Source organism: Triticum urartu, chromosome 1 (genome assembly GCF_003073215.2).
Source record: "Triticum urartu cultivar G1812 chromosome 1, Tu2.1, whole genome shotgun sequence".
NCBI classification, from domain to species: domain Eukaryota; kingdom Viridiplantae; phylum Streptophyta; class Magnoliopsida; order Poales; family Poaceae; genus Triticum; species Triticum urartu.
In genome coordinates, this window is record NC_053022.1 from 11,513,769 (window position 1) to 11,540,121 (window position 26,353).

The 26,353-nt window shown below is 45.7% G+C and overlaps 2 protein-coding genes and 1 pseudogene across 2 annotated transcripts; all 3 read left to right on the forward strand.

Annotated features, from left to right (window-relative positions):
- Positions 1 to 2,083: 2,083 nt before the first annotated feature.
- Positions 2,084 to 5,393, forward strand: LOC125535242 (G-type lectin S-receptor-like serine/threonine-protein kinase At2g19130). The gene has a single exon (XM_048698328.1). It carries the CDS (start codon positions 2,099 to 2,101, stop codon positions 4,607 to 4,609), a length of 2,511 nt encoding a protein of 836 aa, XP_048554285.1. The 5' UTR covers positions 2,084 to 2,098; the 3' UTR covers positions 4,610 to 5,393.
- Positions 5,394 to 8,030: 2,637 nt separating this feature from the next.
- On the forward strand, positions 8,031 to 8,414 carry LOC125532520 (annotated as a pseudogene).
- An 8,512-nt stretch (positions 8,415 to 16,926) lies between these two features.
- On the forward strand, positions 16,927 to 19,632 carry LOC125542458 (G-type lectin S-receptor-like serine/threonine-protein kinase At2g19130). The gene has a single exon (XM_048705508.1). It carries the CDS (start codon positions 16,942 to 16,944, stop codon positions 19,480 to 19,482), a length of 2,541 nt encoding a protein of 846 aa, XP_048561465.1. The 5' UTR covers positions 16,927 to 16,941; the 3' UTR covers positions 19,483 to 19,632.
- The last annotated feature ends 6,721 nt before the right edge of the window (positions 19,633 to 26,353 follow it).

Sequence of the window (26,353 nt, forward strand, 5' to 3'; positions counted from 1 at the left end):
CTCATCGTCCAAGACCACCTTAGTAGGCAGCGGCATTGTTCCGGGGCTCGATCCCGGGGTACACTCCGGCTTTGAATCGCAACCGAGAGAGCGACCATTTGGTGTACTGCAATCTCGATGAGGCCTCGTTCGGTATCCTTCTAGAACTTGGAGCACCAAGAAGTTGTGGGAGGTGATGACTGCTTGTGTGGTCATACACAATATGATCATAGAGCATGAGCGCTCGGACTATGAGCAAGGATTTCAATTTGAGAGTGACAATGTTTGTGTCTGAGCATGGAGGAGTGGCAACATTTGCATAGTTCACCCAATTTTATCATCAAATGTGTGATTGGGAAACTCACATTCAACTGCAAAATTATTTGCTTGAGTATATGTGGGCTCACGTTGGCGACCAATAGATGTATCTTTTTTAAAATGTATTTGAGACAATTTAAATTTTTTTTGGCTTGTACACTATAATATATTTATTTGGAGTGTGAACTATGATATGTTTGTTTGGTTGTGAAATTATGTAAAATGCTGTATTTTGTTTGAATTATGTTTGAAAACCTACGATAGGCCGGCCGCTAGGGCAAAAATGGGTCGGCACATTGGGCGCATGGCTAACCCAAATGCAAAAGGGGGTGGACGACAAGTGGGCGACCGAACCAAACAGACAAAAAGTGGACAAAGCACGCATCCGTTTGGATCGGCGCGTTGGAGTTGCTCTTAGGCCAACTCCAATGCTAATCCCGTTTTGTCTGTTTGGATCATTCGCACACAAAAAATATCCAAACGGGGTACCCAAACGGACATGTTGTCTGCCAGGTATGCGTTAATGATCCGTCAAGATGCAAACCTGCACAGAATCTTCATCTCGAACGGACAGAAACAAACGATCTCGTCGCCCGTTGTGTCCTCTCTGGTCCCACCAGACAGCCACCCCATGAGCCGAGTCTAGGGTCCCTACCTCGATCTCCGCCATCGCATATCGTTCCCGCACGCGCAGCCGGAGCCCGTCTCACAGCGCCTCCGCCGTGCTAGTCACGGGAAAGCTCCGGAGCAACACTTTCACCATGCTGGCCGCCGCGCTAACAGAGCTTTGTGGCGCACGAGGAGTTCCAGGGGATCCGGAGATGGTAGCCATGGCTACAGGTGCTGCTCAGGTTGGAGTTGGCCACGCAGCAGTGCGCCGCCACCGCTCCTTCTCTAGCCCGATGCTCGCAGCCGGTGGTGGGTTGAGGACAGCCTCCTTGTTGCTCTGTGTGTTGCCATTTATCCAATTCCGCCAGCCAGGGATGGTCCCATAGCAAGCCTAAGTTGAATTACAGTACTGAACATGTGAGTCTAATATGGGCACTAGTACCACCCGTTTTTGGTTATTTTGTCTCTTTTTTTCTAGCTCACTCTTATGTGTTTTAATTTTGCCAGCTTTATTAGCTTACAACATTTGTTGTATTTCTGTCTCTGGTCACATTTTCTTAGTGCTGGTCTTAGGTGCTGCTTTTGCTGGGTTGGTTAGTAAAATGATTATTTTAAATTGTATATGGAAGATAACCCTAGAATATGTGTGGTACCCTTTCTGGTTTAGATCAATACGATGATCATTCAGTCAATTGTCTTGTTGGCTGACCTTTTGACTATTAGCGTGCCGTGAGGGGTATGGTTAGCACTTTCCAGAGCTCACTAACATAGTGGAAGACTCCAAAAATACAGCTTTGATGGTAAGTTTGGTGGAAGCCCCATGATTGACTTGAGCATGGCCCACGGCAGCTTTTGTGGAAAGCTCGTGGTTGACTTGACCAAAGTCCATGGCCACTTAGTGGAAGCCTCATGACTGACTTGGAAAGCATTATTGAAAGTCCTCCTTGGTGTGCTGGAGAGCTTGTAATCCCTGCCGACTAGCACATAGTTTTCATGAAAATAGTGCCAGCCTTGTATTATATGGAGAGATAGGGTCCCAATCTAAACAGGGCCACTGCTGTCCTAATCTGAATTTGATTGCTCCCAAATGGATCGTGGTGACAGTTCAGCTCAACAACATGTTCCAGCCTATATATACATCCTCTTATTCCTATTTCGAATAGCAGAGCAGAGCACATCGGCACTCTTCTCCATGCATCCCTTCTACATATTATTACTTGGGCTTCTCCTTTTGCCCACATCTTGCTGCTCCTCATCAGCACCCACAAATGATACTCTCATGGCAGGCCGAGTACTCACCGTCGGCGATAAGCTCATCTCAAGAAACGGCAAGTTCGCGCTCGGATTCTTCCAGCCAGCAGCAAGCACCAGCAGTAAGTCGTCCAATAACAGCTGGTACCTTGGCATATGGTTCAATAAGATTCCAGTTTTCACTACTGTGTGGGTTGCTAATAGGGAGGAGCCGATCGCCCACCCCGACATTAACTCAACACAGCTCAAGATCTCAAGAGACGGCAATCTTGTCATTGTCGTAAAACATGTTGATGCTGGCACTGAATCCCTTGTTTGGTCCACTCACACGGTCAATAGGACACAAACTAGCAGCATAAACACCACCACCACTAGTGCCGCCGTTCTCTTGAACACTGGAAACCTTGCTGTCAAAGTCATAGATAGCCCATCATCTGACCTACCGTTGTGGCAGAGCTTCGACTACCCAGCAGATGTTGTGCTTCCTGGCGCCAAGCTTGGCTGGAACAAGGTTACAGGTTTGAATCGTCATATCATCTCAAAGAAGAGCCTTGTTGATCTGAGTCTTGGCTCATACAGCCTTGGACTAGACACAACCGGCCTCGCCATCCTCGAGCGTCGGAAAAACCCTGCTGTAGTGTTTTGGCATTGGGCATCCTCCGAAACATTGTCAATGAGCATTATACCAATGCTCAAGACCATTCTAGATATGGATCCACGGACCAGAGGCTTGATTAACCCAACATATGTTGACAATGAACAAGAGGAGTACTACATGTACACTTCGCCGGATGAACCACCGTCTTCCACGTTTGTCTCACTAGATATCTCTGGTCTGATAAAGGTGAATGTGTGGTCACAGTCCAACCAGTCTTGGCAAACCGTATATACCGAGCCTACTCATCCCTGCCTTCCGCCTGCTACTTGCGGACCTTTCACAGTCTGCAGTGGCAATCCGCATCCATCCTGTGACTGCATGCATAACTTCTCTCAGAAGTCACCGCAGGATTGGGAGTTTGAGGATCGAACAGGAGGATGCATCAGAAATACACCGTTACAATGTACTAGTGACAAAAACATCACAAGTTCAACTGACATGTTCCAGCCTATTTCTCAAGTTACATTGCCCTACAACCCACAAAGCATAGTTGCTGCCACTCAGAGCCAATGCGAAGAAGCTTGTCTCAGAACTTGCTCATGCACTGCTTATTCCTATAATGCTAGCAGATGCTCTGTCTGGTATGGGGAATTGCTTAGTGTGAGTCTGGATGATGGCGTTGTTTACACTTCTAAAGATACTCTTTATCTCCGTCTTGCTGCCAAAGATTTCTTGCCAAGTTTGAGAAAAACCAAAAGAAAACCAAATGTTGGAATTGTTACTGCCACAAGCATTGCTGGTATTGGGTTACTCATTTTCATGTTGTTACTGATTTGGAGGATCAAATTCAAGTCATGTGGTTTCCTGGTGATATACTACGGCAATCAAGATAGTGCTGCTGGAATTATAGCCTTTAGATACACTGATTTAGTTCGTGCTACTAAAAACTTCTCGGAAAAGATCGGAGGAGGGGGTTTTGGTTCAGTATACAAGGGAGTGTTAAGTGACGCAAAGACTACTATAGCTGTCAAAAGGCTTGATGGTGCCCATCAAGGAGAGAAGCAGTTCAGGGCTGAGGTGAGCTCAGTTGGACTGATCCAACATATCAACCTAGTAAAACTGATTGGTTTCTGCTGCGAAGGTGATCACAGGTTACTTGTGTATGAACATATGTTAAATGGGTCTCTTGATGGTCATCTATTTAAGAAGAGAAATGATGCCACCGCTGTCCTAAATTGGAACAATAGATATCAAATAGCCCTAGGAGTTGCCAATGGATTGTCCTACTTACATCAGAGTTGTCACAAATGCATCATACATTGTGACATTAAGCCAGGAAACATACTATTGGATGCATCATTTGCTCCAAAAGTTGCAGACTTTGGGTTGGCAGCGTTTGTGGGAAGGGATTTTAGCCGAGTTTTGACTACGATCAGGGGCACTGCGGGTTATCTTGCCCCAGAGTGGCTTAGTGGAGTTGCAATCACACCAAAGATCGACGTTTACAGCTTCGGCATGGTACTGCTGGAAATCATATCGGGAAGGAGGAATTCCTCACTTGAAACATCATACTACACTAGCAGCAGCAGCAGTTACCACAATGCCGAATATTTCCCTGTGCAGGCCATTAGCAAGCTTCACGGCGGAGATGTGAAGAGTTTGGTGGATCCACAATTACATGGCGACTTCAATTTGGAAGAGGCTGAAAGAGTTTGCAAAGTTGCGTGCTGGTGCATCCAAGATAATGAGTTTGATCGGCCGACTATGGGTGAAGTGGTCCGGGTTCTCGAGGGTCTGCAGAAGATTGATATGCCCCCCATGCTAAGGCTACTTGCAGCTCTAATAGAACACTGATGCTGCAACTTCAGTGTAATAATAATAATTCGTAGAGTAGTTCGCTTTCTTTCAGCATTTGTTGGAAAGCTGTAATGTCGAGCAGAAGGAATAAAGGAAGTCGGCAAGCTTGTAGTTGCAAATCATTCGCTATTTACATTTTTTTTATTGTAAACAAGCACTGTAGCAAAATATGGTCGTGCTAGAAATTTTCTGTTGATGTGTCAGTTGTAAGCTGCTTATTGCCGAATCATCCAAGTAAATAAGTTTTCACAACCACCAGGAACGAAAAGATGCATCTTCTCAGACAACTTATAAAGGAAATGCTGCGCAACGTTCGCACTTCTCAGGTAAATGCCATTTCCTTTTTATATCAATAAGATAAAATGTTATTACATTTCTTCAGGTCTTGCATTACATTTCTCAACCTTCAGGTCTTGCTACTGCTGCCATTCATCTGAAAATTGCCTCCCAGAACCAAGTCGGCCCAGAACCTGCAGTCCATTGCCCGGTCGAATTCGCCACTTGCGATTGGAGAGCTGAACCGACAGTAGTCTGGGATCTGGCTCCATTCGTTGCTGCTTTTATACATAGTCTAAGGATGGTTTCCCTGAACTCTCCTTCGAAGCTGTCCATCTTAAACGATTTGCCAACGTAGACAGCCCGTTTCGCCAGCTTCGAGATACCACCATGACTGCTTGCGACATCCCAGCAACAGTTCTCGAGTGTCTGTTTGTTGCAGGGAAAGAAAGAAAAAGGGAGCATGTCAAACATGTCTGGGAAATGCCAGAATGCTCAAACTTAAACGCCCTTGAAGCTGTGCAAAAGTATGTCTGCCTAGTTGCAACTATAACGTTTTTGTGATAGCATGGACTGTGGCTGAAGTGGAAAACAATCTCTAAACAGGCTTTTGCCCCACTTTATATATAAAGCACCAACAAACAGAGTACACGCCCAAACGATACAATATGGCGAGGAGACCCACTTAAAAAGCAGATCACCTAGAACATGTCAAACACCTAGCCTAGGCCCGACCAAAGACACCTGAGCACGACGACAATGCCCCCAAGAGGGTGACGACGCGAAGCGACACCACTGTCGAGTCCAAACGGACAGACTATAGTTTTCACCCGGAGAACAATAAGTTTGATCTGCCAACGATGAGTGAAGTGGTTTGGGTTCTCTGAGTGAAGCGGAAAATGACAAGTTTGATCTCCCGATGATGAGTGAAGTGGTCCGGGTTCTCGATTGTTCTCTGATGCCAAGAATACTCGCAGCCCTAAGAGAATCAATCAACTGATGCTGCAACTTCAATGTATTCGTAGTCCGTCAATGTTACTCATTCTTGTTTCAGCAAATTTGGAGCAGTGATGTGGATGATTATATACGGTAAGCAAGGTCGACCACTGAAAAGTTTCCTTGCACAGCATTGTAGCAAAGTATGGCAGAACTGCATAAATACATCGAGCAAGAAAACTTTGTAGCAACGTTTGCAATCTTTTTTTGTTTGACCGGAACCACGGCAGGGGAAGCCAACCTGCACCGAACTTTTATTGAATTGATTGAAGAATTTGGCGCAACCGAGAAAAAAAAGGAAAAGAAAATATGTTACAAGAATGAGGCTACGTTTAACTTCTTTTTTGATTAGGCAGTTAAATTTTTTTTAGAAAAGGAGGATGTACCCCGGCCTCTACATCTGAATGATGCATGTAGTCATATTATTAATTATTCATAAAGACCATACAAGATGATATATCAATAAGCCTGAAGCCACCATCTTGGCAACATCGTTGCTACTCCTATCCCCTTGATGAAGGCGTGCCGAATGTTCGGGCCTAATACCAAACAGACATCGCACCAAAGCCTACCATCTAAAGCCGGGTGTCCCATCCAAGCCACTACCTGGATTGGGTCCCACACCGGTCTGGCACACTCCCAGTGAGTACCGCATGCTGCAAGGGCTGTCACCTCCATCATCCCTCGATCCATCCTTAGAGCAGAACTGAAGCACCGACCTTGCCAGGCCTCTCTGCCATCAACGCCACCATGACGCCAGACAGCTTCCTCCTTCTGCGCGAGTCCATCTCCGCGCATCAGACACCGAGTCTCCACAGCGCCACGCCGCCGAGATCCGCCACCATCGATGTGTAAGATGAAGTACCGCTCCACCAAAGACGCCATCCTCTGGTCCCTTGAGCCCGTGTGCACCTCCAAGAATGACACCCCCAAGGGGGATACGACACCAGAGAGCCGCCGTCATCCGATCTACTGATTTAGGGTTTCCCCCAGAGGTAGCAGAGAGTGGCCTTGAACTTCTCCTCAGCGATGCCTTCAGGAAGGGAACCATGCAGACAACGTCGCCATCGTTAGCCATTGGCAATAGCCAGTAGCAGGTTCTCATCCAGATCTGATCAAAGACCTCCATCTCTCGTGCACGGGCCACCGCCGCCGCCGGCCGCATAACGAACGCCGTTGCCGCTGACCAAGCTGCCTAGACTAGCCTCTCGCCGCAACCCCAACCGCCAAAACCAACGATGAACGAGGCCCGCCCAGGCCCATCGGCCCTACAGGCCCGCAGATGCCAGATCTGGATCCTGCAGGGGCCAGGCTTGCCGGACGTCGCCTCGGAGCCCCATGGCCGGCCGGTAGCCACCGTAGGGCGGAGGGATGTTGACGAGCCGCCGCCTCGCTGCCGAAGGTGCCGCTGCGCTCGGGAAGACCACCGCGGGCCAAAGCCCAGATCACACCCTCTCCCAGGGCGATCGGCCCCGCCGCCGCCTTCCTTGGCTGCGGCTCGGACTTGGCCGGCGCCACCCTCCAGCGGCGGCGAGGGGTCGAAGTTGTTTGTGGCCCGGCGGCGCGCTCGCGTACACCCTCGAGTCGCCCACGCGGGGCGACGCGAGGGTACCGTTTCGTTTCCCCCTCCCCATAGAGGATCACAAGTTAACTGATGAACTGATCCATTGCATAGGACCGAACTCCAGATAAAACTGGCATTGGTGCGTATCCATCATCTTAGACACCTGATTCCGCATTAGCTTGAGAACCTGGAGCAACTTTAACGCTTTTTTTTGCGGAAAAACTTTAACGCTAATCTAATTAAAAATCTAATTGGCCAATTCGAGACGTGAGATGGGGAGCAGCTTCAACATAAAGGGGAGAATATATCAGAAAACTTACAATTCGATTGAGCGACAGTTTCAGATATTCTCCTTCTCCCCCATTTCTAGTCCACCATTAATTTTTAGTGATATCGTTTCCTTCTTTGCCCGGTCAGTTGTGCTTTGTGCTTTGTGCTTTACAACTGATCCTACCGAAGAGGATTAAAAAAAAGTATAGTTTGTGGTGATTAAAACAAACATGCGTTGTTAACCTAATAAAAAAATTCTAAAGGTTAACAAAGCTTGCGTCCAATCAACATAAATTAACACATTATGCACCTATGGAACAAGAGCACGACTCCGACCCGCATGCCCTCGCGCTCCACATGTCCACCAAGCTCAACGACTACAACATCCTCTATCTCCACATGGTCGAGCCGAGGATGGCAATCGTCGATGGCAGATGAGTGATCCCAAAGAGCTTGCTGCCATACATGGAGGCGTTCAAGGGTACATTTGTGGCCAATGGCGGGGACGACCGCGAGGAAGGGGGCAAGGTGGTCGCCGAGGGGTACACTAATTTGGTCTCCTTCGGGCGATCATTCCTGGCGAACCTAGACCTGCCAAAGAGGTTCGAGATCGGTGCAGAGCTGAACAAGTACGATAGGATGACCTTCTACATCTCCGACCCCGTCATCGGCTACACCGACTACCCCTTCCTCTAGTAATAGTCGACGGAGATTCTTTGTTCAGTGATGCAATTAATTGTACCACACATCCTTAATTAAAAGTGTCGTGTAAGAGTTGTGTTTTATCCAAGAACAGACTATGTATGATTGCTGCTGCTAGCTTCAAATAAATAGTGTAATTAGGGTGACGACACCCATTATGCACCTGAGGAGCGGTTTATCATTCGGTCAGAAAATTATTACTACGTCGGAGTGCACGTTCGTTCATTGTACGAAAAAAGTTACTATTTAATGCTTGGCACACTCAGCTCGACTGATTCGGTTGGTGGTTAGCGTGGGATGCAGATTAATTAATTTATTCATCACAACCACACGGCAGGGGTTGATGCATATTACCTTATTTCCCCTCCAAATAAGATTCTAACATGCATCAACTTGGTTTCTTACGGATAAAAAGTGATTCTATTAGCACTAAGAACTAGACACAATTAAAATGGTATGGTGTTTATTCTTCTGTTTACATAGATCATGCATCAATTTGAATTTCAGGGAAACAATGCTTCCGTTTGAACTCTGGTCGACCAACCTTTGTGTTTGTTGGTACCTCTAGTGCTGCTCCTCACGTTGCGCATGCCTCAGTGTTGTTCGTTGTTTCCATATCCCGCAAATAAGAAAAGATAAGTGATGCTCAAAAAGAATTTCTGGTCTATCTAATTAATCCATCTGTCTATGCACTGTAGGTCTGGCCAGCGTGGTACATGAGGTACGCGAGAAGGTGAAGGTCTAGTTCCTGAGCGGCTGAGGTGCCATACAGAGGACGGGGCCAAGGCAACGACGGGCCCAGGCAACAGCGACACAGAGGGGACAACCTTGAGTGCAACATGGATTGGCTGTGACGAGACGAGCGAGAAGTGAGTTGCGTGGCGTGTTGGGGTTGGTCTATGGTGTGTGTGCGCGTAAGGATCTATCGAATGTAACCGTACCTGGACAGCGAGACGAGCTGCGCTCTCTCCAATATTATCCCCACCAAAGCTCTACCTACCCTGCCTCCTCAGCTTGATCCCCAAACACTGCTTGGTCTGCGTGCAGCAATTCCAACAGTTCCTCGACCACATGCTGCTGAACTGTGGGAGCACATTGGCGCCCTTGCCCCCATCTCTCCCCGCACTTGAAGCACAAACCACGCGCGCACATGTAATTGATCAGCGCTGCCACCCTGTCGTCGCCACACACCCCTCTGTCAGCTGCATTGGCTGCGTCCAGAGCACGACCGTCCTTTGCGGCTGCCGGTGGCGGCTGCAGCAACTGACGTGCCGGTGGAGCACCCAGGGTGAGAAGAGGTCGAGCCACTTGTTGGGGCGGCGATGCGGGCTCTTGGCGCCTGTATTCCCGGTGCGGCAAGGCCTGCAATAACTCCTCCTGCAGACAAACCAAAGAGAAGGCGCGCATCATCGAGGTCTTTTGGTTGATGTAACACGACACCGGCATGGATGTCATGTCGGAGTCCTTCAAGGAACTGCGTAGTAAAATAAACATAATAGAATCCACAATTGTGATCTAGAATTTGGTGCATCAACTCTTTGAATTTATTCATGTACTCGCTCACACTCCCTCTCTGCCGCAGTGTGTTAAATTGCCGGATGTTTGCCTGATACTGCTCACGACCAAAATTCTCACAGAGCCCCACACACAATGTCTTCCAAGTGAGGTGGGCGTTCTTCGCCTCCTGCAATTGCAGCAAACGGGCCGCATTGCCCGTGAAATGGAGTGTGGCCAAACGAACCTAGAGGTCGGGCTGTACTCCACACACTTCGAAGTACTTCTCACATCTAGACCTCCAAAACTGAGGATTGTCTCTGTGGAACGAAGGAAAATCCATTTTAGGCAGCGCCCAACTGGCGTGCCTACCCTACTGGCAAACCCTACTATCTACGTCCGTCCTTGCTGTGCTCAACTAGATCCAAACCGGAGTACATACGAGAGAGGCGGTGGGATGTAAACACACAATTGACCGAAGGCGGTTCGAGGGTGGTGACCATCCCGTGAGTCGGCCCGCTGGCCCGTGGTGCCCCGGGCCGTCGGATGGAGTTGGAGGCACCTTGTGCGCCACTGCGTCGCTGGCAGAGCTTGGATTTGGCTCTGCGGGCGCCGCCGGAATGGGGTGGAGCGCGATACACCCAACCTGGGAGCACAACTCGTCCACCTGCTGCTGGAGGTGAGTCATCGCTGGCCTCCAAAGCTCGAGGGAGGTTTGGATCGCGTCCGGCTGTCGTTGACGGATTGGATGAGCGTCCCAGGTTGTCACGTACATGAGTTGATCTAAACTTACACTCCAAGATCTACAGAAAATTCAGGAATTCACCTATTAATTATTAGTATTGAAATCATTAAGTATTTTCCTACCGTATGGCGATCCAGACGGCGACGGCATCCGGAATCCCCGGGAATCGCTGGGCCTCGGCCACCGCCAATACGTAGAATTCCAGACTCGGTTTGAGCTTCTTGTCGTTGACCTACCGGTCCTGTTAGTCCGCTAGGTTGCGGGCATGGTCGTAGGTCAAGGTGGACACGGTCTGGGCCGGTCCGGGCCCTGACGAAGCCGTCGTTTGGACCGGCCGTCGACGGTCCGGACCAGACCGGACCGAGCAGCATCGCGGTCCTGTTTTCAGGGACCGGACCACAGGGATGAAAGCCCGAGCCGGACCGAGCGGCTCGTTTGGACCGGCCGGTGGTCACCCTAGAGCTCGTGCCGGAGCACGGCGACGCAGGGAGGGCGCTGGAGGCAGTGGGGCTCGTCGTGGAGGTGTCCGACGACTTCTATGACTATGTCGTGCTCGAACATTCCCATGAAGGAGACACTGAATTAGTCAGTGGAACCGGCGGCATTGAACTACCCTTAAAGAAGAAAGAAAGTAAAAATAACTTAAAAACACATGATGACAACAACTTGCACACAATCAAATAAAAAAATGCACTTTTATATAAATGCAAGGATAAAGATCTAGTAGTGCATTTCTTTCACACTCCAATATAGTTTTCAAACATACTGTGTAATACGTACATGTAGCATGCAGTCCAGTGGAGACACATCAGATCATGCATTCATCGTGCATAAAAAGGTGGTTTGCAAAGCAATTTCGCATACAAACGGAGCTGATTCTCGTTTAGTTTCGTACTGCTTTATGCACCAAACATACCAGAACAAACTGGTTAACATTATACATGCACAGACCCCAACATGACTTTATGCATCCGAGGAGCCCACTTCAACACAAGGGGCAGGGGGGCGATGCCCCCCTCCCCCCTCCCCCCTCCCCCCTCCTCTCTCGATGGGTTCAATGTCCACCGCCATTGATCAATCATGTTGGGAGCACAAAATGCCTCCCTCTCATGAAACAGAAATGCTTGTGCGTAGGAGCACAAAATGGACAGGGGATGCGGTTGTTGCGTGGCGCGAAAGAGGGGTGAAGGGGAGTTGGCCGGATCGATTAGATTAGAAAGAGAGAACAATTTCTTTGCAACGGGTGAGGTGCATTCTTTGCAAGCTTCTAATTCTAACAATGGGATGCAACCGCCTGCACCTGGAGCGCGACAGACCGAGAGAATCGCGTGTGGCGGTGCACAAACAAGAATAATTTAAGCGAGCCAGCTAGCCGGCCGAGTGTGCATGGCTGGCTATTTAAGCTAGCGAGCTCACAGCACAGAGCACAGAGCGACCGATCCATCTCACTCAACCTCCGCGCAATGGCCATGGGTCGCCGCATGCTGCTCCCGTTCCTCCTCCTGGTGGTCTGCACCATGGCCGGCGGCATCGTGAACTCGATCCATTGCTGTCTGTCCGTGTGATGTGTGAGTTGCTTGAATAAAATCAAGTTTAATCTTCAGTCCCGTTTGATTTCTCTTCTCAATTTGGGCTCAATCTGCCTCTCCTCCTCTGTTCCTGTTGCCGATCGTGAGTCACCTCATTTGTGATGGATCTGATCTGTACTAGGAATCCAAACATAATAATAAATAAATAAATAAAGCTTAATTAAGTCATCCATTTCATTTGTGATGGATCTGATCCATAATAGGAATCCATTTTTTGCGCTTTATTCTCACTGCTTCCTACTTGTACAAAACTATATACTGCTTGACTTTTTTTTTTCTTTTTCAGTTACACGCTCAACCTTTTTCGTATGGTAATCAACATTTCTAATACGCGATTGGGAGCTATCAAAAACATAAATTGCACAAACATTTTCAATTTGATTTGGAGAAAATCAAATTTTATGTACACAATCTTTTGAAAATGATTGCGAGCTGGTCAAAAAGATAATAAAAAAGATTTTTCAATTTTTCTGATTTTGAGAAATAAAAAAAAGAATAAAGTTGTGTTAGATAGTGCTGTCGGTGCACCCATCTTCAACCACGCGATTTCCATGTCTCTATGGCTATAAGAGGGTGCAGTTTAATTGTTGATTGCGGTTTACATGAAGCTTGTTGGGGGGAAGTCTCGGATAGTGGAGGCCGAGCGCCGGCTACTCGTAAAAGCTCTACTCGACACCACAAAACCAACACTTCGTCCACTTGACTTGGGCTGCTTTATGTTTTAAGCAAACTCATGTACAAATTAATTTATTTTTCTTTGCAAGCTCCTCCTCGAATGTTCCTACATGTACTATAAATCCTACCATATACCTGAGACCTACAACCAGAACGAAAAAAAATACCTTGTCGCTCAAAACAAAAAGATTTTTAGAAACGCATGAATATATTTCATTCTCACAAACATTTTTTTAATCTATCAACATTCGTTACTTACCCTAATAAGTTTTTTATACATTGTTAATATTTTTCAAATTCATCATTTTATTTTTCTAGAATAAATTATACACATTCTTTTTATATTAAAGAAAATAAATGGTACAACTTTTTAATATTATGCAAACATTCTTTTTACCTTGTATACACATTTTACAAAAAAAATTACATAAAGTTTTCTGAAACGCATGAACATTTTGAATACACGATTTACATTTTCCTTCTAATACATGTTTTCAACAAAATTTTAAATACGTGAACAACATTTTTGCAAATCAACATTGAACATCTTTTTATGGTAATGAACAGTATTTATAAAACTAGACAAACATTGTTTTACATTGCATAAACATTTTTAAAAAAATCAGTTCATAATATACATTTTTAAACAATACAAACATTTTTTTGATGTCACATTTTTTTAAATGCAAGAATATTTCTTTAAATCATTGTGTACATTTTTTTAATTATACGAAACAGCCATTGACTATCTGGAAAAGGTAGAAGAATAGGTCTTTCAAAGATTCACGATGATTTTCATGTCCATTGTGTATACGAAATAATTTTAAAAAATTAGCCATCTTGTATGTAAGAGAGACATCCACTTCTTTCCTCCACGGGAGTAATAGTCCACCTTTCCGGCCATCACTCGCAACCACCTCTCTGAAATCCATCCTAATTTTACTATGCACGCATTCTGCCCCCACACTCATCTAGTTAAGTTCTAGAAGGACATCCGGGCAGCTCCACTTCACAAGATTCTGCCCCCACACTCACCTAGTTAAGTTCTCGAAGTATAGATAGGTTCTATTAAGTCTGCGCAAGCATACTCGCTAGTGAAAAATATGGATGGCAATCATATCACACAATAAAGGACTTGAATTGAAACATTGAGGCCGTGTTTAGAGCCTGTTCGGGAGCTCTCCGCTCCTGGAGCTGCTGGAGCGGAGCAGCCCGCAGCCTATTTTCTCAGAGTCGCCAAAGCATAGCTCCATGCGCTTCCGTTTTGGTGGAGCTGGATGATTGCCAAACAGAGCCTTAGTACCCGATGTATGCATGAATTAATAAAGATTGCCATTTGGCGTGGTGGAAAGAAATGTGATATCTATGGTGAGGTCATGGGTGTTACCTGAATCTTGATTGGGATATTAGGATTTAAATTACCTATGTAGTTGTGTTACTATCTTTGCGTGACTCTGTAGTCTGTACACGAAGTGGAAAGTAATTAGGCTAGGTTGATTAGCAATACTAGTGGGTGCGAAGCATGGGTGGGAGGATAGGGACGAGCTATCGTGTGGGTCCCACCTGGAAGCAACAAAGAGAGTGATGAGGGTGCATGTTGGCCGTTTGATCATGATCGAATGGCCGCGATTAAAACGTAGTGTACCCGCCTGGGCGCTAATGGGGCGGCTGGCTTGCTGACTGGCCCTTTACTTTTCCTTTTTCTTTTGGACCCTCCTAACAGGTGATCGTTCACCAGGGGAGGTGGCACATGCGAACGATTCGATGGCAATTTTAGTTGTTGTGAAGTGAGAAGAGGTGGCATTTTCTTCGGACATAGCAGTTTCTTCCTAAGAAGGCAATTTTCATTTAAAAACTGCCATAGTTTCATCTCATTTTACAACTAAAGTTGCTAGAAAAGACGGTTCGCTTGTCACCCACCTTATAGCGAGTGTTCGCCCGTTACAACTACCGTTTCTTTTTCCATGTTTTCCATTTTTTCCAATTGAATTTCAAATTGATTTAAAAATGAACTTGCTCTAAGTTCACTAGGAAAACAACTGAGGGTCAAATTTAGTATTTATGGCTTATGATATTTTTGTCCTGCCAAAATAAAAGATTTAGCCCTATTATAAATAATTCCCTTTTTGACTTCTGAATTTTTTTTCAAAATAATTCCACTCAATACTTCTTGGAATATAAGAGAGGATCAAAATATTATTTGGGACTTCCGAAAAATACTTGTGTGCCCAATTTAAATACTTTGCGATGAACTTTTTTTTTTCAAATATGCACATATTTTAAATACACCGTGAACCATTTTTGAAACATGATGATTTTTTTTCAAATACATACATGATTGAGTTTTCTTCAATCACCCAATGATCATTATTTTTCAAATATGTGATGAACATTATTTAGTACGGGGTGAATGTTTCTTAAAATATGCGATACAAAATTATAAATTAGTGAGGAACACTTTTCTAAATAAGTGACTAACACTTTCTAAATACGAGATGCACATTATGTAAAAATACGCAATGAACATGTGAACAATTTTCATTTTCCAGCAATATGTATTCCCATTTTTGAAACTAATTCTTTTCATTGTCATTTGTAATCATTTACCGAAGTTGTTTTTGTGTGTGAGTTATACGTAAATAAATGCAACTGTTCGAGTACATGCCATCACGCCTAGCTATACTAACTCAAATGATGCCGAGAGTGAGAGGAGAGAGAAGAATGTGGCCACAATGGGAGTGCGGCGGAGCTAGGTAGAGATTGGGGACATAGGATTTGGTAGAGGAGATGGAGCACCGTCGCCGGGAAAGGTGAGAACGATGTACATTGGCGATGTCCCTATACATACATACATACATACATCTGCATTTCTTCCTACTCTACGTAATTAGTTGAACCACATCAGACTAGTTACTTCATACGGTCAACTAGTTGGATTTTCTTTCTCTAGTTGACATGAGCTTTCCGAAGTGAAGCTCTCTTTTCCATTAGCATATTATTCGCAATTGTAGCATTCCCCAGAGCTGGTTGACATGAACGTGTACATTAGCAATTTTTTGTTGATTGGTTGAGGTCATTGTTGACTGACCTTTTGGCAGTTAGCATGCCATGAGGAAATATTTGTGGCTTAGCACTCCCCAGAGCTGGCTAAATTTTGTGTTTTGACCCTTTTCTGAAACCTATTCGAGATTTGACCCTAGTTTGAATTCTTTTTGAGATTTGATCCTTTTGCTACCGCCAGGGACCATGGCGGTAGGGTATGACAGCCTACCGCGAAGGTCCCTGACGGTAGGGTTGCATGCCCTACCGCCAAAAACCTCCTAAGTATTGAACACAGTGCGTGCTCGTGTCTACCGCCAAGCATCTTGGCGGTAGGGTTGTGCAGTCTACCGCCAGCCCGGTTGGCGGTAGCGATGTTTTCTACCGCCAAAGTCCCTGGCGGTAGGCTGTTAGACCCTACCACCATGAACTCTGGCGGTAGCAAAAGGGTCAGATCTCAAAAAAATTTCAAACTAAGGTCAAATCTTGAATAGGTTTCAAAAAAGGGTCAAAGCACGAAAATTTGCCCCCAGAGCTCACTGTCGTAGTGCAAGATTCCAAGAGCACAGCAGCTTTCCTGTTACGCTTGGTGGAAGACCCATGATTGACTTGCCCATGGCCCACGGCAGTCATTGTGGAAGCCTAATTCATGGCTGACTTGACCCAGGTCCATGGCCACTTGATCGTGGAAAGCATCGTCTGAAGTCCACTTTGGTGTGCTAGGGAGCTTGTCAGCCCTGCCGACTAGCACATACGTAGTTTTCATGGTAATAGTGCCTGCCTTGGAGTATTATGGAGAATCCTGACCTGAATTGGGCTGCTGCTGTCCTAGTCTGAATTTGGTTGGTCCAAATGGATCGTAGTGAATTGCGCATGAGACAGTCAGATATTATTGCTTCCTTCTCCAGTCTGTATATATATATACACCTTCTTCTTCCTTCTTCGAGTAGCAGAGCAGAGCACATTCATACTCTTCCCCATGCCTCTCCTCTACATATTAGTTCTTGGGCTTCTCCTCTCACACACTCCACGCTGCTGCTCTTCAGCACCTGCGAGAGATACCCTCACTGAAGGCCAAGTGCTTGCCGTCGGCGACAAGCTCGTCTCGACGAACGGCAAGTTTGCGCTCGGCTTCTTCCAGCCAGCAGCGAGCACCGTCAGTAAGTCCCGGAACTCCACCGGCTCCAGCTGGTACCTTGGCATATGGTTCAATAAGATCCCGGTTTTTACTGTTGTGTGGGTTGCTAATCGGGAGGAGCCCATCCCCCACCTCAACATGAACTCAACAAAGCTCAAGTTCTCGAGTGATGGCAAGCTTGTCATTGTCACAAACCGTGCTGATGCTGTCACTGAATCACTTGTTTGGTCCACTCATATTGTGAATAGGACACAATCCAGTAGCATAAACACCAGCACCTCTAGTGTCGTTGTTCTCTTGAACAGTGGAAACCTTGCCCTCAAAGTCACAGATAGCCCATCATCTGACCTACTGCTGTGGCAGAGCTTCGACTACCCAACAGATGTCGGGCTTCCTGGCGCCAAGTTGGGCCGGAACAAGGTCACTGGTTTCAGTCGCCGGTTCATATCAAAAAAGAGCCTCATTGATCTGGGTCTTGGCTCATACGGCATGGAAGTAGAAAACACCAGCGGGATCGTCCTCAAGCGCCGCAACAACCCCGTGGTAAAGTATCTGATTTATGCAACCTCGGGATCATCATCTTTGATACCAATGCTCAAGTCACTTCTAGATTTAGATCCTCGGACCAAAGGTTTGTTTAACCTAACATATATCAATAATAACCAGGAGGAGTACTACACGTACACTTTATTGGATGAATCATCGTCTTCCATATTTGTCTCACTAGACATCTCTGGCCAGGTTAAGCTGAATATTTGGTCACAAGCCAACCAGTCTTGGCAAACCATATATTCCGAGCCTGCTGATCCCTGCAGCCCGCCTGCCACGTGCGGACCTTTCACGGTCTGTAACGGCATTGCGCATCCATCATGTGTCTGTATGGAGAGCTTCTCCCATAAGTCACGGCATGATTGGGAGTTTGAAGATCGAACAGGAGGGTGCATTAGAAACACACCATTACATTGCAGCACTAGTGGTAACAGCAAAAACATGACAAGTTCAACAGACATGTTCCACCCCATTGCTCAAGTTGCATTGCCCTACAACCCACAAATTATAGATGTTGCTACCACTCAGAGCAAATGTGAAGAAGCATGTCTCGGTTCTTGCTCCTGCACTGCTTATTCCTATAACAATAGCAGATGCTCTGTCTGGCATGGGGAATTGCTTAGCGTAAATCTGAATGATGGCATTGAAAATAATTCTAAAGATGTTCTTTACCTTCGCCTTGCTGCCAAAGATTTGCTACCAGGTTCCAGAAAAAGGAAAAGAAAACCAAAGGTCGGAGTTGTTACTATTGTAAGTATTATTGGTTTTGGGTTACTAATGGTCATGCTGTTGTTACTGATTTGGAGGAACAAATTCAAGTGCTGTGGTTTGCCTATATATGACAATCTAGGTAGTGCTGGTGGAATTGTAGCCTTCAGACACACTGACTTGGTTCGTGCTACTAAAAGCTTTTCAGAAAAGCTTGGAGGAGGTGGTTTCGGTTCTGTATACAAAGGAGTCTTAAATGACTCGACTAGTATAGCAATGAAAAGGCTAGATGGTGCCCGTCAAGGAGAGAAGCAATTCAGGGCCGAAGTGAGCTCAATTGGACTGATCCAACACATAAATCTAGTCAAATTGATTGGTTTCTGCTGCGAAGGTGATCACAGATTACTTGTGTACGAATACATGTTAAATGGATCTCTTGATGGTCACCTATTTAAGACGAGCAATGGAAATGTTGCCGTCCTAAATTGGAACATCAGATATCAGATAGCCCTAGGAGTTGCTAGAGGATTGTCCTACTTGCATCAGGGTTGCCGCAAGTGCATCATACACTGCGATATTAAGCCAGAGAACATACTTCTGGATGCATCATTTGTTCCTAAAGTTGCAGACTTTGGGTTGGCAGCATTTGTGGGAAGGGATTTCAGCCGAATTCTGACTTCATTCAGAGGAACTGTGGGTTATCTTGCTCCAGAGTGGCTTACTGGAGTGGCGATCACACCGAAAGTCGACGTTTACGGCTTCGGCATGGTGCTGTTTGAAATCATATCAGGAAGGAGGAATTCCTCACCTGAAACATCATACAACACTAGCAGCAAAAACAGTGACCAGAATATTGATTACTTCCCTGTGCAAGCCATCAGCAAGCTTCACGGTGGAGATTTGAAGAGTTTGGTTGATCCACGGTTACATGGTGTATTCAATTTGGAAGAGGCTGAAACGGTTTGCAAAGTTGCATGTTGGTGCATCCAAGATAATGAGTTCGATCGGCCAACAATGGGTGAAGTTGTCCGCGTTCTCGAGGGTCAACAGGACATTGATGTTCCTCCAATGCCAAGATTGCTTGCAGCTATAACAGAACAATCTGGTGCTGCAACTTCAATGTAATAATAATTTCCAACCCAATGTAATCTTTGTTAATTTCAGCAATTTTCTTAAAAATGTTGTAACGTGGAGAGTAAGGAATAAAAGGATGGTAAGCTTGCAGCAGCTAATTAGCTGTCTCTTATTATTTAGGTGTTTTAATGTCAATTATGTATGGTAAGCCGTCATTGCAACATGAGATAGAAATATGTGTATGGTTTGATCAGAGCCAGACTGGGAACTTGAGAATTTCTAATTGCAGTGCAGGAATAGGTTACCATTAGCATGCTTAGGCAAGATACCAGCTATAGTTTAAATAATTGTTTTCAAACTACCTAATCAAACTGCAGCAGTTTCTGCAGTTCTGCAAGTAGGAAGATGTCAGATCTGAAAGTTTAATAACCGCCCGGTATTTCCAAATTTCTGTGTGGTTTGTATGATCCTGGCTAAGCCAATGATGGCATCTTGGATTTCAATGTTGCGCTTGCCCAAGTAGGAAGATGACAGTTTGTACCACCACATGGTGAGTGCGGCGTGCCGCTGTGCAAGGCCATCTAGTAAAGAAAATACTACACTACATTCTCCAAAATAGAAGCCAATTGCCAGCGTCACATCAGAAAACCCATTTCCTTTCTATAATGGATTACAAGGCAGACACAAGATAAAAAGTGACTACATTTCTTCAGGTTGTACTTACCATGATGATGACCCAAAAATTAACACCTAGCATTGCTTCTCCCAGAACCAATCCCTGAACCGTGTTAAGCAGTCCATTGCCCCGGTTGGATTTGCGGCTCTCGACCGTGAAGCTGAACCGGCAGAGTCCCGTGGATCTAAGAAGGGCTTCCCTGATGTTACAGCCATCGAGCTCACCTTTGAAACCGTCCACCCTGAACAATTTTCTGATGTATGCCATCAGTTTTGTCAGCATCTAAATACCGCCGCGGCACTCAGCAACATTCCAGCTACAGCCCTCGAGTGTCTGTTCATCGCACTATTGCATGAAATCAGAGAAATACAACAAAAAGGAGAGCGCGTGTGGGGAACACAAAGTTTCTCTGAACCACCAACCTTTTATCTCTGAAGTAAGGTGTGAGATGGCAGTTCAGGTGTACAAGGCTAACCTTCGTCAGATTCTTCAGTGCTTCCTTTTGGTCCTGGATGAGACCAGACCAGAGAAATGCTGATCCCTCTTGTTCTTCGGAACCAACAGTTTTCTGTAAGTGCATTTCAAAGTGCGATGTGGTCGACTCGACTCGGGCTTGTAAAAATATCAACTCCTTTCCGAAGAAAAACATGGATCATTCAGGCAATTGCCCTGAGGAGGGTCGGTGAGTGGTACGGTGAGCACATCCCAAAGCTCACTGAAATACTGAAAGATACTCCCTCCGTTTTAAAATATAAGTTTTTCTAGAGATTCCAATAGGTGACTACATACGGAACAAAATGAGTGAATCTACACTCTAAAATCTGTCTACATACATCCATATATTGTAGTCCATTTGAAATCTCTAAAAATACTTATATTTCAGAACGGAGGGAGTATTACACAATTGCCCTGCAGGTACCTTCGGTGGAAGACTCGGTGATTGGCTTGACCATGGTCCATTGCATGATCTTGCTAGCACATGTTTTTCATGGTAATGCTCCCCTTAAAACTTGTATCGTACTATATAGAGATGCCCAGTTCAAGTGACAGCCAAATCTGAATTTAATTGATCCAAGTCGATAGTAATGCCTTCCCCATCAACCTCGATCAACTTGGTAAACCGGACAAAATAAACTAGACTCAACCTGAACTCAAGATTACTGCTAACAATCTTTCCCTAATCCATGCCCGCCCCATCAGGTGCGTGTCATGTTAATGGGCCTCGCGAGAGTGGCAAAGTGAATAGCGAGCAGCGAGGCAACGCGTATCTCGTTTGTCGTTCGCCATGCCGAGATCCCATCCTGGTGCGACGGCTGAATTGATCTCGATGATCTCCTGGGATTTGGCCACCATCTCCTGTCAAAATTTCCCCATCATTCCTACCCCCGCGCCACCACCACCACCCACAAACTCCTCAAGCACTCCAACTTGTCTTTCAGCTGTAACCAATGGCCAATCAGTTCAGAACTCAAATAAGTCTGTGCAGCACGAACCTGCTTAAGATCTAGACTATGCGTTAAATTGATTTAATACCTTTGTAACCATGCGTTAGTTTTCATATACTAATTTTCCGATTCTGTAAATTTTAGCATGGCATGCCATCTAAAGTATATGCATACGGTGAGGAAAAAAAAAGAACGACAGATGAGTTTATATAGTTACAGAGAGGATCCATTGATAATTTTTTTAAGAGTAAAATGATGAGTCAAAGCAATCCAGGCGTGACATTTGTTCTGACGGAAATACTAGTCATAATCCAGAAGACAAGGGCAACCAACAGATGATAACAATGTAAGTGATTATAAGCACATATTTTTTTTCATCTTCTATAGAATCAGCTAGCTTAGACACAAAACCAGTTTTTACTATGGATATCTATGATCCAAAAAACTGGGATGTCTTAATAATTAAGAAAGAAAGGGAATAATGGTGGAGAATACGGCCTATAATAGAAGTAAACAGAGTTAGAATCTTTTACTGAAAATAGTATGTAGAAATTATTTGATATCAAAATTGTGTTTGGTGGACTTTATATATTTATTGGGAACATTAGATATATACATATATTTAATTTTTGTTTTGATATTAAAGAGGCCCCGGTTATAGTTTTGCCCAGGCCCCCGAAATCTCAGGACCGGCCCTGCCCTAATCTTGACACTTTGTCTTCCATGCTCGTCCAATCTTCACTCGTTGTAGATTTACGACTTGTCGATCCAAACTTTGACGCATGATCTGGACTACCAGCCTACATGGTCGCATCTACGCGTGCAGCGTGTATGACTGGACACACCATCAGTCCTCACGTTGTACAATTTATTAACTGGTCATTGTCCCACTACGTGGCAAGGTTGATCTTCAACTGTCATAATTGTACACTAAGTATGACCTGTCTGAAAACATGCAGTGCCTCCTTGTTCTGTCATGTTGTGCCACCACCATTGTTTGGCTGCTGCGTTGCACTCGGTCCGCACCATACTCCTTGTACTTGCCTGCAATAGATCCACTCTTCATTGCTTGCACACCTCCTCGCTTTACGATGGCTTTGCCTACTACCGTCCGCCTTCGGCATCACACCGTATCCACACTGGCCGCAACTAGGACGCTCCACGTGGACCTGGACATGACTCACAAAACATCGTGCACAGCAACTCCAATGAATCATTCCCAAGATGTGCACTTGGACACGATGACGACAACTCACAGACGCAACAAAGACTGATCCTGCAAACTCGCATGACTCCTTGACTCATCCGACTCCCCCGGATGACGATCTTGATGAGCTCCAGCACCGCACCTCAGCACCACCTCTCCCATCAACGATCTTCTTCCACGGCCTGGCCGCCGACCTCCTTGGCGCTCCGCCGAACGACGATCATCTAAACCATCCTCACCGCTGCACCACCAAGTGATTTCATGGCTCGCATCTCCTCGTCGCTGCACCACCCAGCGACCATATCGCCCGCCCCGAGGCACTATTCTTTTATTTTAGTTTTATCCATGTTGGCTTGGATTTTAATTATGTTTTGGCTTTTCTTTCGTGTGTGTGTGTGTGTGTGTATCGACCACATTAGAGGACCCATCGCTCCAGAAAAATATCTAGTACTCCCATCCTTATGGTACTCCCGTTGCTCCAAGTTCAAAAACAAATCTTAACTGTTTTCAAAAATTTTGAAAAAAAATGGGGATGCTCGCTAGGAACATGACTACGACCACTAGAAATTTCAGGTTCAAAGTTGAAACGTACATTGATAAACAAAAATGTGAAATCGAGATGTGAATAGTGTCAATGTTGATTTTGTCTTTTTCTTACACTATTCATGCCAAATTTCACATTTTTGTTTCTTGATGTACATTTCGAGTTTGGACCTGAAATTTTTAGGTGTTGTAGTTACATTCCTTGCGAACATTCATCTTTTTTTCATGGAATTTTTTGAAATATTTTTGAATGTTTTTTTAAACTTGGAGCACCGGGAGTACCCCAAGGATGGGAGTACCTGATACTTTTCTCCATCGCTCCTACCAGCCTCCCCACCGAAACCACCCATGTTTCGCCCTATCGAAGCCACTGGCCCGGACCAGTGGGAGACCACCGGCAGCCGCCCATTGCCGAAGAGGAGGGCACCGCAGCCAGGGATGGTTGCAAGGGAGGCCCTCCTGCTTCGTGCGTCGCCATCTAGACGCAAGGACCCAACCGAATAGTGAAAGCACTCATCCTATCACTGTCGCGCCACGCCCTCAGTAGCATAGCCATAGTGGAGGCCTCCAGTAACCAAGGATGTCCGCGACATGTGGCGCCTGAGGTGGATCTGACCCCATGCAGTCATCGCCGTCACCAGCCTCAAAGCCCACACCACCTCGGTGCCATCCTTCACACCACCACCACGCCACCGTCACCGACCAGCTCCTATGCTCTGCCGCGCTGCAGCGCCCGGCACCAAGCGCCACATCCAGGCCTGAGTGACCCGGCCTGCGCTGCATCAGCCACACATGGAGACGAAGAGGCCTCGCCGGCGCCAGTGCTGACTTGGTTTCGCCTGCTCGCGTCCTCTGGTGGTGTTGAGGGAGGAGGGGGGCTGAGCGGCGGCGCTAGGCTTTGCCTCTCGGACGCTCGCGACAGCGTCGCGGGAGGGGGGTTTCTTTCACTCGCTCTCGCGCTTCACCAATGGTCCTTCCAGCCTCGGTTCAACTGGTGGTGGTTGTGTGAGCCCCATGAAAGTTCTAGTTCCGTGCTGAAACCGTGAAATTGTTACTATAATGCTCAGATAAGTCGGCCATGAAGCTCTCATTCGCTCACCCGCCTTCCCACTCTGCTCACCCGCCTTCCCACTCTGCTCACTCGCTTAGCCTTTTTTCCGCTCATTCGCTACTAACTCGGAAAAAACGGATATTGTATTTTATTTTAAAAAGGTCCTAAATTGCGGATCAAAAATGTTGCAAATTCAGAAAATCTTAATTTTTGGAAAAATGTTCACAAATTTGTAATATATTTGTGTATTCCAAACAACGTTCGTGAATTAGAAGAAAGGATTGCAAATTTCAAAATGGTAGCAGACTTTAATTTGAAAAATGTTCATGAATTTGAATAAATAATCCTAAAATAAAGTCTTAAAACTAAAATTAAAAACAAAAAGATAAGGAAGAACAAAAAACAAACATGAAAAGAAAATAAAGGAGAACTCCAAAAGAAAAACTAATTAAACCGATAAAATCGTGCAATACCTTCTCAAAACTGGGAAAACCCTGTCAGCCCATTATGACTATATATGTGTTACCCTCAACCAGCGACACACACACTTATAGGCGGGCCATTAGCAATCCCATAGACGCTGGAGGCTCCAAATCTATGGGGATTAGACTTTAACTAATAATTACAACCGTGCCACAGCGGGTCCGCGTGATGCCCTTCCTGTCCCTTTGTAAAAAGGAAGAAAAAACAAAAGACCGAAGGCCATATATTAAAAGTGTCCAACCCCTATAAGGGCATCCCAAAAATCAGAAATTACAACGGGTCTTGGGATAAGATAAGTCAGGGCCATGTTCTTCCTACACATGGAGGCGACACGCGTGAGCCAAGCTCGGTGCCACGACTAGAACTCCTCATCACCACCGAAGCCAACAGGTCTTTCAATCTGCGCCCTAGAAGCAATGTTTTAAATAGCCGCGAAGCTATATAGCCTTTTCATTAGGGTGCCACTAAATGGTCCCATGTACAAATAGCCCGCTATAGCCTGCTATAACACGCTATAGCTTCGCTATAGCTGATTTTGAAGTCCACCGCTATTTGACAATAGCCCGCTATTTAAAACATTGCCTAGAAGTCGCCACGTTATGCCAGAAGGCATCCATGGCCACCGCTCGGATATAGGGCCACCTTCCCGAACAAGGAGAGGATGAGGGGACATGACCAAGATGAGTAAACACCCCAGATCTAGCTAGACAGAGGCAAAGACACCACATCTCACCAGCTCCCGGACGAAGCCAAAACTGGCTCAACATCACTGGTTGGAGAAGCAGCTAGAGGAAAAAAAAAACTCTCAACTTCGCCATCCACTCGCTTTCGAAAGAGGCCGGAGGACCATTATTGAGCACCACCGCCTGAAGGGCCAAATCAATGGACAATCAAAACCCACAACACACAATGTGCAATTGTCGGTGTCGCACAGGGGCATTATTTTCGACCATGTGTGATGTTGTAGTCCTCGGTAACCTTGTGCGATGTCTTCTTGTCGCATATGGTTGAAAAAAAAAACTGCATGTGATGACTATCATCGGTAATGGTTTTTGCACACCGGGGGTGCTAGATATTCCCCTGTGTGTGTGTGTGTGTGTGTGTGTGTGTGTGTGTGTGTGGTGAATGCTAGCTCTTCCTTTCTGCCTCTGAATTTCTACTACTTGTCATGTCCACTAGCAATGCAAAGTTCTAAGGCTGGTCATAGTGAGGAGTAACTTAGACTAGTGTCATATGCATGACACTAGTCTAAGGGCCTGTTTGGTTCCAATAAGTCATCTGACTTATAAGTCAGGTGACTTAAAATCAGTAACTTATAAGTCACGTCTGTTTGGTTGTCACCTGACTTATAAGTAATCTGAGCACACCTTTCCACCTTGTTTTTTATGTAAAGGTGGTGGGACCCATGCAAAAAGGGGTGACTTATAAGTTTTAAGTTGGGTGAAGCAACTTATGACTTATAAGTTGGGTCTGTTTGGCAAAATAAGTCACTTTTTTCACTTTTGAACTTATAAGTT